Source organism: Gallinula chloropus (genome assembly GCF_964237585.1).
Source record: "Gallinula chloropus genome assembly, chromosome: 8".
Classification (NCBI taxonomy): domain Eukaryota; kingdom Metazoa; phylum Chordata; class Aves; order Gruiformes; family Rallidae; genus Gallinula; species Gallinula chloropus.
This window is the reverse complement of record NC_140093.1, coordinates 19,555,203-19,568,501: the sequence shown is the minus strand read 5'-3', so window position 1 is coordinate 19,568,501 and position 13,299 is coordinate 19,555,203. Positions and strand designations below refer to the sequence as shown.

The following is a 13,299-nucleotide window of genomic DNA, read 5'->3' as shown; positions in this document are numbered from 1 at the left end:
CTTTCAGAACTTCAAAAAAAAAAAAAAAAAAAAAAACCAGACTTCCACTGAAGTTACCCTTAAGCCATAAAATTAGAAAGAAAACCAGTCGACTTTCATTAGCTTCTTGCCTGAGGTCCAGAGATGCCAATAGACATGAACTAGACTTACCAGTTCGTAGTGCCAGTTCTCTAATGTATGTATTCCTGTACATCATTGTCTATGAAAACTTTAAATCTTGATAATAATCTTAACACCTTGCCAACTACTACTCCATGCTAACGTAACTGTCTACATTTAGCATGCTATAATCTAACCAGTGCCAGTGTAAGAATTGCAATAGTAGCAATAATTCCATAAACTTTGTTTAAAAGTAGCAAACGGTTTGAAATACAAACTATCAGGCTGTGAATGATCCTGCAAGCTGTTTTTCTTTACTTACACAAGACACAGCCATTTTCTTTTCTAGCCTGTGCCCAGAGAAGCACGTAAATCACATCTCATTAGTCAGCTCTTGGTTGCTTTTTCACATGAAGACTGAAATAAGAGGTTTCTTCAACTAAGAACAAAGGAGGAGTGCTAGGTCCTGAAATGCTGGGGCTATTGTTTGGTACTTGAAAAAAAAAATTAGTTATCCTTGCATTCGAACTTATTTCTTAATACTTAAAAAGTGAATATATTTTTTACATAGTTTTCGGACACAGAGTAAGACCTTTTGGACCCCTTAAGAGTGACACTTTACAAAGCTCCCAAACTTTCATAGTGATTTCACAGATGTGCAAGAGGCACCAGAATTCTTACACACAAAGGATGGCTTTTCAGGCAGAGCAGGTAATGATATATATAGCTTTTTGACTTATTTATATAAAAGCATTTTTCTACATAAAAAGAACATGCCATATATTAAATATAATACAGTACAGATAAACCAAGACATTTGTAAGTTCTGCTTTATGATGAGTTTATTTTCAGTATACAACTCATATTGGGGCAGTTTTTCCCTCAAATATGGGCTCGGAGCTGTGAGGTTACTGTCACAGCAGATGCCTATCAATTCAAAATACTTGCACAGCACATCAAATTGTGACCAAGGGACCTGTGTAGCTCAGGGAATGGTACATAATTTAACAATCCTCAATTATTTTTCTTGGACAACCATCATAATTCACTACCACATCCTCTATGAGAACGATAAAAACTGTATATGCTTATGTATACTGAACAAATAACTTTCAAAATTTACCTTGAGAAACTTCTTTAGGAGAAACAGGATTTCTGTCAAGAGGAAGAGGTAAAAAATATTAAGTGTCAGCTGTGGATGTTAAATGACAAGATGACTTTCTCATTCTGCCTACAGTTTCTCTTTGGAAAAGGTTTTGCACTATGTCGATTCTGATCTGCAACTACTGAACGACTTTGAAACAGAGGAAAGCAGAAAGACCAGAAGAATAAAATATAACAAAATAGATCACATCTAATGACAAACAAATTTTGGGAGATCAGAAGAATTGCACATGTAACATTAATTATTAGAACTCTTAGTTTTGCCTGGAATTACACAATTACTCAAGTAAGAGTATTTTAGAAGTATAAAACACTGACCAATTACTGATTTGTCTGTACGTCAACCCTGTTCCTGCTAAAACCACAGAGAAGAGAAATCCTACCTGTAATTCAGGACACAGATATAAAGAAATCTATCTTACATGGTTTAACATTGGACATTTTTGTTTATTTAAACAAAATAAATTTTGAAGTGATGTCTCTCTAGGTACAGGCAATTCATATACCTTGGTGCTTAGGGCAAAGTCACAAGCTTACTGTTCGCTAACTTTAGTGGTAAACATGTTGCATGCCTGCTAACTACCAAACTGCCTTATAAACCAGTCATCAAATAAAAAAATTTCAAGGACAAAAACCAGCAATCACAGACAGGATCATAGAAGAAGGGGAAAAGGAGGGAAAACAGTGTCATGCCACTGACACACACGTCTTGTGCCAGTGATTAGATGATGTGTATCTTAACTGTGCCTTAAAACAAGTAAAGGATTCTCCCCTTTGATATGAAGTATGCACCTGTTTCTTAGGAGTGTAACTCAGAAAATAGGATTATTCCCTTTTCCACATAATCTCTGCATTTCTAATACCTTCCACACTGCTGGAATGCTTCAGCTTTTCCTTCCTTATTCATTTCCATAGCCTCAGCTTCCATCACCAAAAAGTTAGATGATTCTTCTGAGTCCTTGTCACAAAACTAATTAAAAAACAAAACCAAACTTAAAACTATATTCAGAAATAGATTAAAATTCAAGACCAACAATAACTCAAGTAATTAAAAGCCTGCAGATGTAATTTTTTTGTAATTTCTGTATATTAAGGATCTGTGCAGACAACAGGAAAAAAATTAGAGGGAATCTTTGGAAAGATTCTTTCCTCATTTGTATGGAAAAAACAAACTATGTGCCAATTTTTTTTTTCTTAATAGAAATTATTTAACTGTTGCTACTTTAAATATTTAACAGGTCACCATTTAAATAAATGAAGATTCATTAAATCCTTTATTGCATACTTACATCATCCAAGAACTCAATTTTCAAAGAGGACTCTGCACTTTCAGAACTGGTGTTGCACACTTGCTCTCTAAAAACCGATGCCCAATATCTTTTCACCTCTTCAACTACGAAATAGAATTAAATCAGTGCATTTCATTTTTTCTCCTGTTCAAGATACACTTACAAAAATGCAAACTTATTTATTGTGAAGTATAACTTTATCCTTTTATTATTGCTACTTTCTTGATGCAGAAACTGTTTAAGTAACTGTTCAGCAATCATAGCAAAAAAAAAAAAATCCTAAGTATTAAGTAGCTAGATTCAATAAACAGAAGTTTATTATACCTGTTAAATCATCATCATCATCTCCTTCTCCTCTTCCTTCAGTCACAGCTTGATGTACACTCACTGGTTGCACAGGCCTTAAATCTTTAATGCAACTACCAGAAATTTGATCAAAAGGAGTTCTAAAAAAGGAAAAGAAATCAATTTTAACAAGTCATATTTTTGACTTATAAAAATTGTTTTGAAATCCCCAAAGCTAATAGACATTAAAACAACAACCAAACAAAAACCACACCACAATTTACTGCAGTAGAATTAGCCGCTGCTGAAAAGCAGCAACTCTCCCTAATTTCATTGAGGTGACTTTGCACCTCAAGGACTAACTTCTATAGAGAAGACTAAGTATGATTCTCAGGATACAGCATGCAATGCTTATAAAATTCCTCCAGCAAACTCCCCAAAAATCAAGCCATCAAGTACCATTTGGTTGATGATTCTATGATCGTTACCAGCCTTCAAATTCTATAATAAACTGATAGCTAAGAGAATCCCTCCAAATAATACTTCTGCAGTAATTCTGAAATACTAATTAATCAAATCTGGATGCAATGGTTATTTTATTGAAATAAAGCACCTTGTATGCTGTCACCTTAACTCAGGATAATATATCTAATATTTTAAAATTTTTAATGGCATTTTTTGTTAATGTTATTAAGTATTTCTGACTTTGATTTGTACCAGCTACTTCAACAATACCTTCTGAATTTCTTAAGGAAGAGTTTCTCCATGTAGCTCAGGCCATCCTTCTTGAACTGAATCTGGATAGGTTCCTTTGTAGCAGTATGATCAGTCTGTACCTCACAAATTCCCACAGATTCTCCTACAATTATTTTTAAAAAAAGCTATTCAGAGTTATAATCTTGCTATTTAACTATGTTAGTTTTGAATGAATGTCACATTAGTAGTCTATGCCTAGCTAAGTCTCTGCATAATTTCAAAATTTAAATGGCCAGCAGTATTATATTTCCATAAAACAGTCAGCCACAGGGGTAGCCAGCAAAATCCCATTTATTACAACTTCTCACATAAAGCAAGACTACAACAATGCTGGGGGAGAATCAGGGGGTAATCCATGACTCCAGATATAAATCTCACCATTTTACAAGAAAGAAGGAAAACAAAGAGATCTGTATAATAATTTTTGTACAAATTACACAAAGGATGAACTCCATCCACAGACTAGAGGGAAGAGACTGGTTTCCACAAACCAAATCAAACAAGAGTTTTTTCATGATTTTCTATGCATACTTGAACTGATTGCATCTTTTTACCGAGACAAAGAAACATTAACAGTCTGTGGAAAGAAAGCAGAAAATGTCCTCTGATACAACACATGAAGTCCTCAATGATGCACATGCCTTGACTCAATTAAAAGCTGTGACTTTATGCCTTGGCATTCCTATTCATGCTAAAGTTTTGTGAGAAGTTATGCCATAGAATAGTACAGGGACACAACCTAAACAATCTGCCCAAGAGCACAGTTAGTTACCAGAGTAATAAAAAACAAAAGCTTCAGAGGTGGTTGTTAACTTAAAGGAACACAGAGAGGAAACTTAAGAAGAGACATTTACTATTCCAATAGAACATCTACCTTCACTAATCAAAAACTACTAACTCACCAAAATGACTCAGTGTTTTTGAACAGTAATTACAACAGAAAAAACCATACCTGATGGGACATCACTGGCACACAGTTGGTCTTTGCAATAACAATTACCTTTTCTCCATTGAATCAAAGCTTCCTGAAAAGACTTCGCAGATTCCTCCTCATTAAATACACCATTTAATAACAATCCTTTGTGCTGGTTTTCAAGGCCTGTACAGGTTGATTCTGAAGACAGTTCCTAAATCAGTTCCAAAACACAATTAATGCAGCACTTATGGTGGTAATCCTCTTCCTAGTTATATACAGCACCAACAACATTTTTAGTATCAGCTATGGAAATGCAGCACCCTGTTTCCTAGGCTTAGTCTAGCCTCACTGGTAATCAAGATCACCCCATTTTTACGTGGTCTTACTTTCAACTAAATTGCAGTGTTCTATCAAGAGCAAAGCAAGAAAAGAAAAAAAGTTTGCATAAGCACAGAAAAAGACCAATTTTACTTAAATGCTTCTTTAAGCAGAAAGCAGTAGCTGTGAATAGTCCACATCCCATGTTTGGGATAGCTTTTATGCAAACAGACATAAACAAGGGTCAGTGGGCTGTGCAAATCTGATAGCCTGATCCCTCACTTGGCACACGTGTCAGAAACAAAAACCACATATTACCTCTGCACTGTGTACTGACTCTGGAAGAGATAAAAATTTGTCTGATGTGACCCAATGCTTGCTGTTTACTCTCTTCTGCTCATGATTAATTTTCAATTCATTCAAATTCACTTCCTTGATGAAGCTATCACTGACTTTCTGTTTGCCAACATCCATATTGGCTTCTGCCTGTTAACAAAACCTTATTAAACCATTCATTTATTATCAACACACTCAAACATTCCACCAAAGAGCATATTAAAAGCAGGTAGGCAACCACATTTTGAAGAGGGATGGCAACATAAGCACATAATAATGTCAATGATCAATAGTGTGCAAATGTGTGAAAACAAATTCAATAACCTGAATATTCCACTAGGTACTGTACAGGATAGACTGAGGCATTTTATGCCATACATATCATTTAAACATATTTATGAGCTATGGACTTTATTAATGAAGTTGTGCTTACTGAAGCTTTTCAATAGACAGAAGAGTGTCTGTAAAGGTCAAGTTCACTTAAGGGACTAACTGGAATACCTTTTCATACATAAAAATAGCCCAGGGAAGTTCAAACCATAAAAAACTAGATGAGTTTGATTGAAAATAGCTACAGGAGAATAACAGAATTTCCTCACACTTGACTTGCAACCTTCATTAGAACAAAGAAAATAACTGCAGTAATGTAATATGAAGGGTTTGATTGCCAACTCTTAAATGGTTATCAAGAAAAAAAAAATATTTTATGTTCATACTTTCCCTACACGCATAGAAAGGCCAGAAGATCCTGTGTCTATAAAATCTTCCAGGAAGGCAGATGTTCTTATCAGTAAAGAGCAGTGATGGTACAGGTGAAACGTGCCATCAGAAAGGATCAAAGAGGCCAAACAGCCACTGCAAAACTAGAAAGTACTCATGTCTCCTTCTTTCCACCTACTCCACACTACAACTGACTCAGAGACTTGGCAGTTGCTGGTTGCACATTAAAAGATACTTGCGATGTGCCAGTGAGTACGCAGGGAGACTACTAACTGCTTGGAACTGCAGTTACTTTTTCCCTTTTGCAGCCTCGTCCTCCAGCTCAGCGCAGGATGCAAAAGATTCAGGCTTTGTGAACACACCTGTTCTGTTGTCTTCTTCGATCCTAATAACCCATAATCATCCATAACTGGGAGGGGGGCGGGGGGGGGGGGGGGGGGGGGGGAGAAAGAATTGCTCTCAACATCACCAATGTGGAGATCACACACATGGAGATCACAGAAGCATATACCTAAAGAGGGGAATTTCTCTCTGTGATTGCCCTTCTCCATGGCTCATTCTGTTTTCTATGGCGCGTGCATTCAAAAGGCCATAGCTAAAGGTTGTGTTGATTTCTTTTCAACCACATGAAGAAAATAATCTTAACATTACAGTAGAAGTCACGTTCCTCTGAAGGAGACAATTTTATTGATGTAGCTACATCTGGTCTCTTCCAGCAAGCATAGTTGCGTTATGCATGTGTCTTTTCGGTGCTCTGGCACATGGTAAAACAGCAGATCAATATCTGAAAGACTCAGCCTGCTGTGTTATTTGTATAAACACCACGAAGATCTTCATTGAGATTCTGCTCAATCGCTTCAAAATACTTAAGCAAGAATTGCAAAACTGATTTTAGAGAATACTTGCAAAGCTCATTTATTCTAGACTCATGTTAAAATTCCCAGCAATGGAACTCATACACTAATTTCCTTCAAGAGTCCAAGGCAGAAGCAACATGACCCATCAAGAAAGCTGGAAAGCAGTTCTCTGGATTCTCACAACTACAGTGATTGCCTTGAAATTTTCTATTCCATAATTTCTCTAAAACCAGCCTTTCCGCCTGACTCAGGCAGCTAAAATCCTAGATCAAAAATTACATAGCCTCACTTGGACTGTAATACCATTTTCCCCTTTGAATAAATGGAATTATAGCTACTATTTTCTATTCAACCTCGTGCCCCTTTTGTTAGCTCCCTTTGTTAATAATGGCAGTTCCTAATTAGTTGCAGAGCAGGACAGTAGAAAAGAGGGAAGATGACAAAGCGGGCGGGTGGAGAGAGTAACAACTACAGTGGGAATTCTCCTGGCACAAATTGAGTGATCACAGAACTCCACGATTCTCTCTTGAAACCCTTTGTATTCTTCCACTGAACTGCTGTGACCTTTAATCCTCACAAATAAACTCCCAACATCTCAACACAGTTTGTTTACAACCAAAAACGAGATAAGTGGCTTATCCCTTAAAAAAAAAAGTCTACAAGAGGACATATTACAAATGTCAAGATTTATCGTTGTTATCTTACTACTGCTACCACCCAGTTCTCAATTCTAAGTTTAAAACATCTCCTACAATCTATTAAAAACAAAAAACTCTAGAGCAGTCTGCATTTAGACATGTTTGCTAAAAGATTTTTATACCCATGCAAAATACCTCATAAAAAAAAAAATTATCTACTGCATAACCCAGGATAGGCCATCATCCACAAAAGATTATTTATTGCTGGCTTCTTGTTACTCATAGGATGGTGTATCCTACTGAAACTGCCTTAAATTTTCACCTGAAGTTTTTTCATCAAATGATGTAATCTTTCTACAAACATACTATAAGCAAGGATCATTTCAACAAGGGTGTATTTATCAGACCAGTAACTTGAACAATTTATTGCATTACTTAAAAGGATTATATTTCTGGGAAGAAAGAATGATATCATCAAATAAATTTTAGCAGCATAACAGAATGACATATCCAGTGTCATCATTGAAAAGTAGAACTTGCCTTCATGAATATCTTTTAGGGTAGAACTGAAGTAGTTAAGTCTACTTAGACAAGACCCCAGCTACATTTTCTATGTTCATGTCTTACATTCTCTGGATAAAGTTACTTTGATTCTTTGTAATCGTAACAATGAAATATGAATGCAAATATTTTCTCATTAAAAGTTCCTGACATGGCTTCTCTTTGATTCATTAAGTCTAGCTATAAAAAAAATTAAGGAATGAAAGAAAATGAAAACAAGCGTAATAATTTGTATATGAAAAGGCATTTAAAAAAAAAATAGGAACTCCTATCAAAATCAAATTTGGAATAACCTCATGAGAACAAAACTAGCAGTTTTGTCCAAAAGATAAAATGCAAAATTCATGTACAATTTGGTCCAAAAATAGCGTTGTTACAACCATTTATGAAATGCAATCAAATATTAGGCACAAGAAATGTAAGTTTCTTACAATTAAGACTTAGACAGTAATTCTAGGAGGAAACTTTACTGCCCTAATTATAAAATTATAAAATTTTTATTGTTCCATAACAGATATGCAATAAAGTTGCATGTTAGAAGCCAAATATTACTGTGCTGAATAACTAAATTACACACAACTTTGGTTTCCACTGCACCGTGTAAGATTTTGCTTCCATCACACTTTATTCCCTTGTGAGGGGAATCCAGGCGTGAAAGAGTCAGGAAGGCCGAGAGTGGCATCTGACAGAACAGACATAATTATAAGCAGGAATTCAGAGTTTCAAGCCTCCTTATAACTATATATTCAAATTGCCTACTTGGGGAACTCTCAAATATAGAGAGTCTGTGTGAGAATCCCCTGACCTGGGGATTTGTTACGTATTTCTGTCCTCATAACACTACTGGTGGTTCAGTTCGGCTGGGTTCTGTGAGATGTGCCTGACCATAAAACCCAGCGAGGCGCCAGAAGAGACAGCGTGATTTTGTGCTTTTAACTATTGCAATAAAACAGCCCTGCTATTTGTTTAACCGAAAAACGGGTAAATTGTGGGTCAATTTCTCATCGGTGACGATTTCTACCGTACAACCCACCCCCCCACACACCCAGCACCCCCCCAGTTACTTCGAGGAGATGTGAGAGCAAACGGTCGGAGGGCGGGAGGGGCCGGCGGCGTCCCGCGGGGGCACAGCGCCGCCTGGCGGCATGACACGGCCAGGCAGCCCCCGCACAGGCGGGAACGGCCTGTCCCTCGGGGCTCCCGCTGTGTGGAAAGGCCGCCCGGCCTCTCTCACGGGGCACCAGGGGAAAAATAAGTAACAAAGCCTCAACAGAAGCAGAATCCCGGCGACTTTGATGCGAGGCAATCCTAACAGAAACGTAAATCATAGAATCATAGAGGTTGGAAGGGACCTTGAGAGATCATCGGGTCCAACCCCCTGCCAAAGCAGCTCCCCAGCTCATATTGCACAGGGCGGCATCCAGACGGGTCTTGAATATCTCCAAAGATGGAGACTCCACCACCCCCTGGGCAGCCTGTCCCAGGGCTCTGTCACCCTCACTGTGTAAAAGTTCTTCCACATGTTGGTGTGGAACTTCCTGTGCTCCAATTTGCAGCCATCGCCCCTTGTCCTGTCTCCACAGACCACTGAAAAGGGGCTGGCCATTTCCCCCTGCATCCCATACTTAAGATATCTATAAACATTAATAAGGTCCTCCCTTAGTCTTCTTTTCTCCAGGCTGAACAGTCCCAGCTCACTCAGCCTTTCCTCATGGGGGAGATGCTCCAGACCCTTAATCATCTTTGTAGCCCTTCTCTGGACTCTCTCCAGGAGATAAATACCATGGGGATTTTTTTCCCCTCAGGAGACCCATTGAAGAGAGACACACGACTAAAATTCTGCTCTACTTGCACAAGTTACTTCAAAAATCCAGTAGCATGGGGCTGTGTCGTTTTTTGGAGGGTAGGTTTCCTATTTACACTTGCTGAAAGGCAAAAATCTCTCTATTAAATATAAAAATCGCCTCATACTTGATAAAACTAATTTCCACTCTAAGATAGCAGCAAGTGACAGCTCAGAGAGCAGTCAGAATTAAGACTGTGCCCTGGTGCTTATCAAAATTACAAAATATTCGTGGACCACTCTATTTTGCCATATTTGCCTGCATCCATGCATCTTATTTTAATCATATTCTAGTGTTCTTCAGTTAAGCAAGAGATTCGTCTTCTTCAGACACATTCAAATGCTGGGTAAATTAAAAAAAAAACAGCTTAAAGAAACTCCCGTTAAAAGAATTGATTATGGTTCTGATTAAGATAAACATTTAGATTTTTCCCTGACATTCAAGGGGATCAGTGCATAAATCCTCCCTTTACCAGATACACACTAAGCAGTTATCACAGAGAGAAATCCAAGACTTAACCATCAACACATTTTGTGAAAGGCAAAAACCCCACCCTGTTACTGTAATTTCAATTCCAGCTAGGGAAGATATTTAAATAATGTAGGAACTCATTAATTTCCCATATATACGTAACTAAGTTGCTGCACATCTAATAGACACTATGGCACATCAATCTGACCATCTTTGAGAAGTCTGATTTTTCCCAGCAGAAAAATCAGCAAAATTAAGGTACTGAAAAAAAATCTTAAATTCAGCAGAAAAGCTAAGGCTAAAAGTTCAAACAAACTCCCTGACTTCGTAATTTCAAATAAGCAATAACGATGTCAAAAGGAATCCTTCTTAGAGGAGATGCAGAGGCAGCAGGTGCAAGGATGTCCACAGACTACCATAACGTATCTCTGTTGTATGGAAAAGCTAATATGCAGAAAGCCATCGTAGTATTTAGACCCACGTCTGCATTTTGGGCATGCAAGTATGTATTTCCATATATAAGTCTCTTCATGAAAGAACCTGGAAGTGAATTCGAGATCAGACTGCTTATCCAGGCAGACCACACACTGCTTACAGCCTGGACAAATCCAAGGTAAAAAAATTTTACAACATATTATGCATGTATGTCTAGATACTGCTACAAAGCTATTATATATACACATTCTGTCACTACAGAGTAATCTTTAAACCATTTACTTACAAGCCATGCATTCTTAGTTTCACATAGTTCACGTGCTATCCCCTTCACTTTGGATTTTCCATGAGCTACAGCATTCGCCATTTCAGGCTTAAATGGTTCTTTCACTGGTTCTGGGGAAAAAAAAGACAAAAAACCCCAAACAAACAGCCAACCACGAACCAAAATCCAAGCACAGTACTACAGCCTCAGATTTCTTTATTGCTTAACTGCAGCAACCTCAAGAAACAGATGCTCTAGCAGAAGGGGTTTTTTTAGTTAACAAAGTTGTCTTTACCTTGAATCCGTTCTTTGAGTATTTGCAGCTTCACCTTTCCTGAAGAAACCTATAAGGAAAAATATTTACTTTTTTTTTTATAGTGCTAACAAAAGGAAGTAAAAGTGTAACTTTTATAGAACTAAAACATTACTGCTTCTAGAAAGTAACTAAGCATGTATTTAAAGAGAAAAAAGTATTGCTTATGACTGCTGTTAAGCCTGTGTACAATTTCTCTTCCCATTCATGACATCACATTATGATTGTTTGCCCAGCCAGGTATGTAGCAAGTGTTTTCCACAAGCATAAACCTGCAGGACTTTCATAACTATAATGATGTAACCTCAAACATCAACCAGGAAGCCTACTGCACACATACCTACCTATAGTTTGTTGGGTGGGAGTGTTAATTTTCCTTCTCATTACCCTTTCATGATCTATCACCCCATTCAACTACTCATTTTCTATGCTTTTATTCCTGAGTTTTTCCCTGAAAATAAGAGTCCACGTTGCACCCTCACTTTTCCTCCACTCTTATGCATCTGCAGATACATTGATTTTGCCCTTTTCAAAGTTCTGCCCCATGCATCTTTTGCTTAACCATCACCGCTGAAATCTGAAGTCTTGGAAATAGTACCAGTTCTGAGTTACTTGTCTCAGAGAAGGAGAAAGAGAAGCATGTGGGTTAAAGATAACCTTTTCAATCCAATACTTTCTTCTATTCACAGGCAACTAGGAAATTTTATTGAAATCGAGTGTGTTGGCTGAGAAGACCTGCGCACCAAACTTCAAACAGCTTCAAAACACATGCAGAAGTGGAGAAAAAAAAAATCAAACACAAAAAGAATGAACCATAGAGGGATGTGGAGTTTTACTGTGAATGCAGATGACATTACTCCAAGTTAAAGAAAAAACTTTACCTGTACTAATATTGAACGTGGTATGCCTTTCTCATAGTGTTTCTTATGAAGATAGGGAACTTGTACTCAAAGCTCCACATGGAGCTTTGTATTTCAGCTTCATAGTGGACATAAGACAAGGCCTAATTAATTTGAAAGGCGGGCTCCTGATGACTTCCAGCACTACCAAATTAGACCCTTACAACATTAAATCTGTGGAAGCAATGATATCTATAGCTAGTGCAATTTAAAAAACAACAGATCACCAAACAGAACTTGATGTTCCTCCAGCTCAAAGCAAAACATAAGCTTGGCATGGGAAAATAAACACTCAGAAATTACAATTGGAAAGTGCTTAACCTTTTACAGTATTTAAAATTCACATGTTCTGTGGCATTAATAATCTAAATGGTGTTTTGTTTTAAATAGCTTTATCTGCAAACCTACTGATAGTTTACTACCTTATTATTGTTTCCTTTGCTTTGTGACAAAACTCTGGGTTGGATGGTCACTGGTCCTGCCTGTCCGGACTTCCAACGATAACCACTTGTCTTCCTATGAACCAAGAGCAAGAAAGACCTTACAAATGATGTCTTCTGTAAGCAAGAGCTGCATAAAGATTTTCAAATAAGAAGAGAGCATCACAAAAATAAAATACTTGTCTAAAGGACCATAATTCCCCAAAACAAACTCCCTTCCACTGAGACCTGCTTCACATCTACTTTATTAGTAGTGAAAACATCCAATGTATAACCACTTATTTTTAGACCATCGAACTGGTAAAATTTCTTAAACATAAGAAAAATCAGTTCTCTAAGTTTTGGGAAGAATAAAAATGTAACACAAGTACACTTGAGAAAAATATTCGCTGTCCCAATTTACTCTAGGGCATTCATCCAGCAATGCTACAAAGTAGCATCTCTTAATAAGCCAGGAACACATACCTACAATTAATATTTCAGTGAATATCAGTTTAGCTATTGACTACTATGACAAAGACAGCAGACAGTGGAGAAGAATTTAAGACTAAGGGAGATTTTCAGCTTTAGCCCACTGCATAATACACTATTACATAGTATTTATCAAATATCCAAATGACTGATCTATTTTGTTTCACAGAAAACACAACACAGAAAAAAAACCAAACAAACAAAAAAAAAAAACCTAAAGCA

At 37.2% G+C, this 13,299-nt stretch overlaps 1 protein-coding gene across 1 annotated transcript in view; it reads right to left on the bottom strand.

Moving 5' to 3' along the window:
• Window positions 1-13,299, bottom strand: part of ZBBX (zinc finger B-box domain containing) — a gene marked incomplete at both ends in the record, with an annotated part of 37,247 nt that overhangs the window by 22,307 nt on the left and 1,641 nt on the right. The window contains 10 exons of the mRNA XM_084267574.1: window positions 1,223-1,254; window positions 2,127-2,233; window positions 2,553-2,656; window positions 2,877-2,998; window positions 3,573-3,696; window positions 4,546-4,720; window positions 5,146-5,313; window positions 10,976-11,085; window positions 11,250-11,298; window positions 12,589-12,682. Of these exons, the coding sequence (XP_084123700.1) occupies window positions 1,223-1,254; window positions 2,127-2,233; window positions 2,553-2,656; window positions 2,877-2,998; window positions 3,573-3,696; window positions 4,546-4,720; window positions 5,146-5,313; window positions 10,976-11,085; window positions 11,250-11,298; window positions 12,589-12,682 (1,085 nt within the window). The remainder of the gene's footprint in view (window positions 1-1,222; window positions 1,255-2,126; window positions 2,234-2,552; window positions 2,657-2,876; window positions 2,999-3,572; window positions 3,697-4,545; window positions 4,721-5,145; window positions 5,314-10,975; window positions 11,086-11,249; window positions 11,299-12,588; window positions 12,683-13,299) is intronic.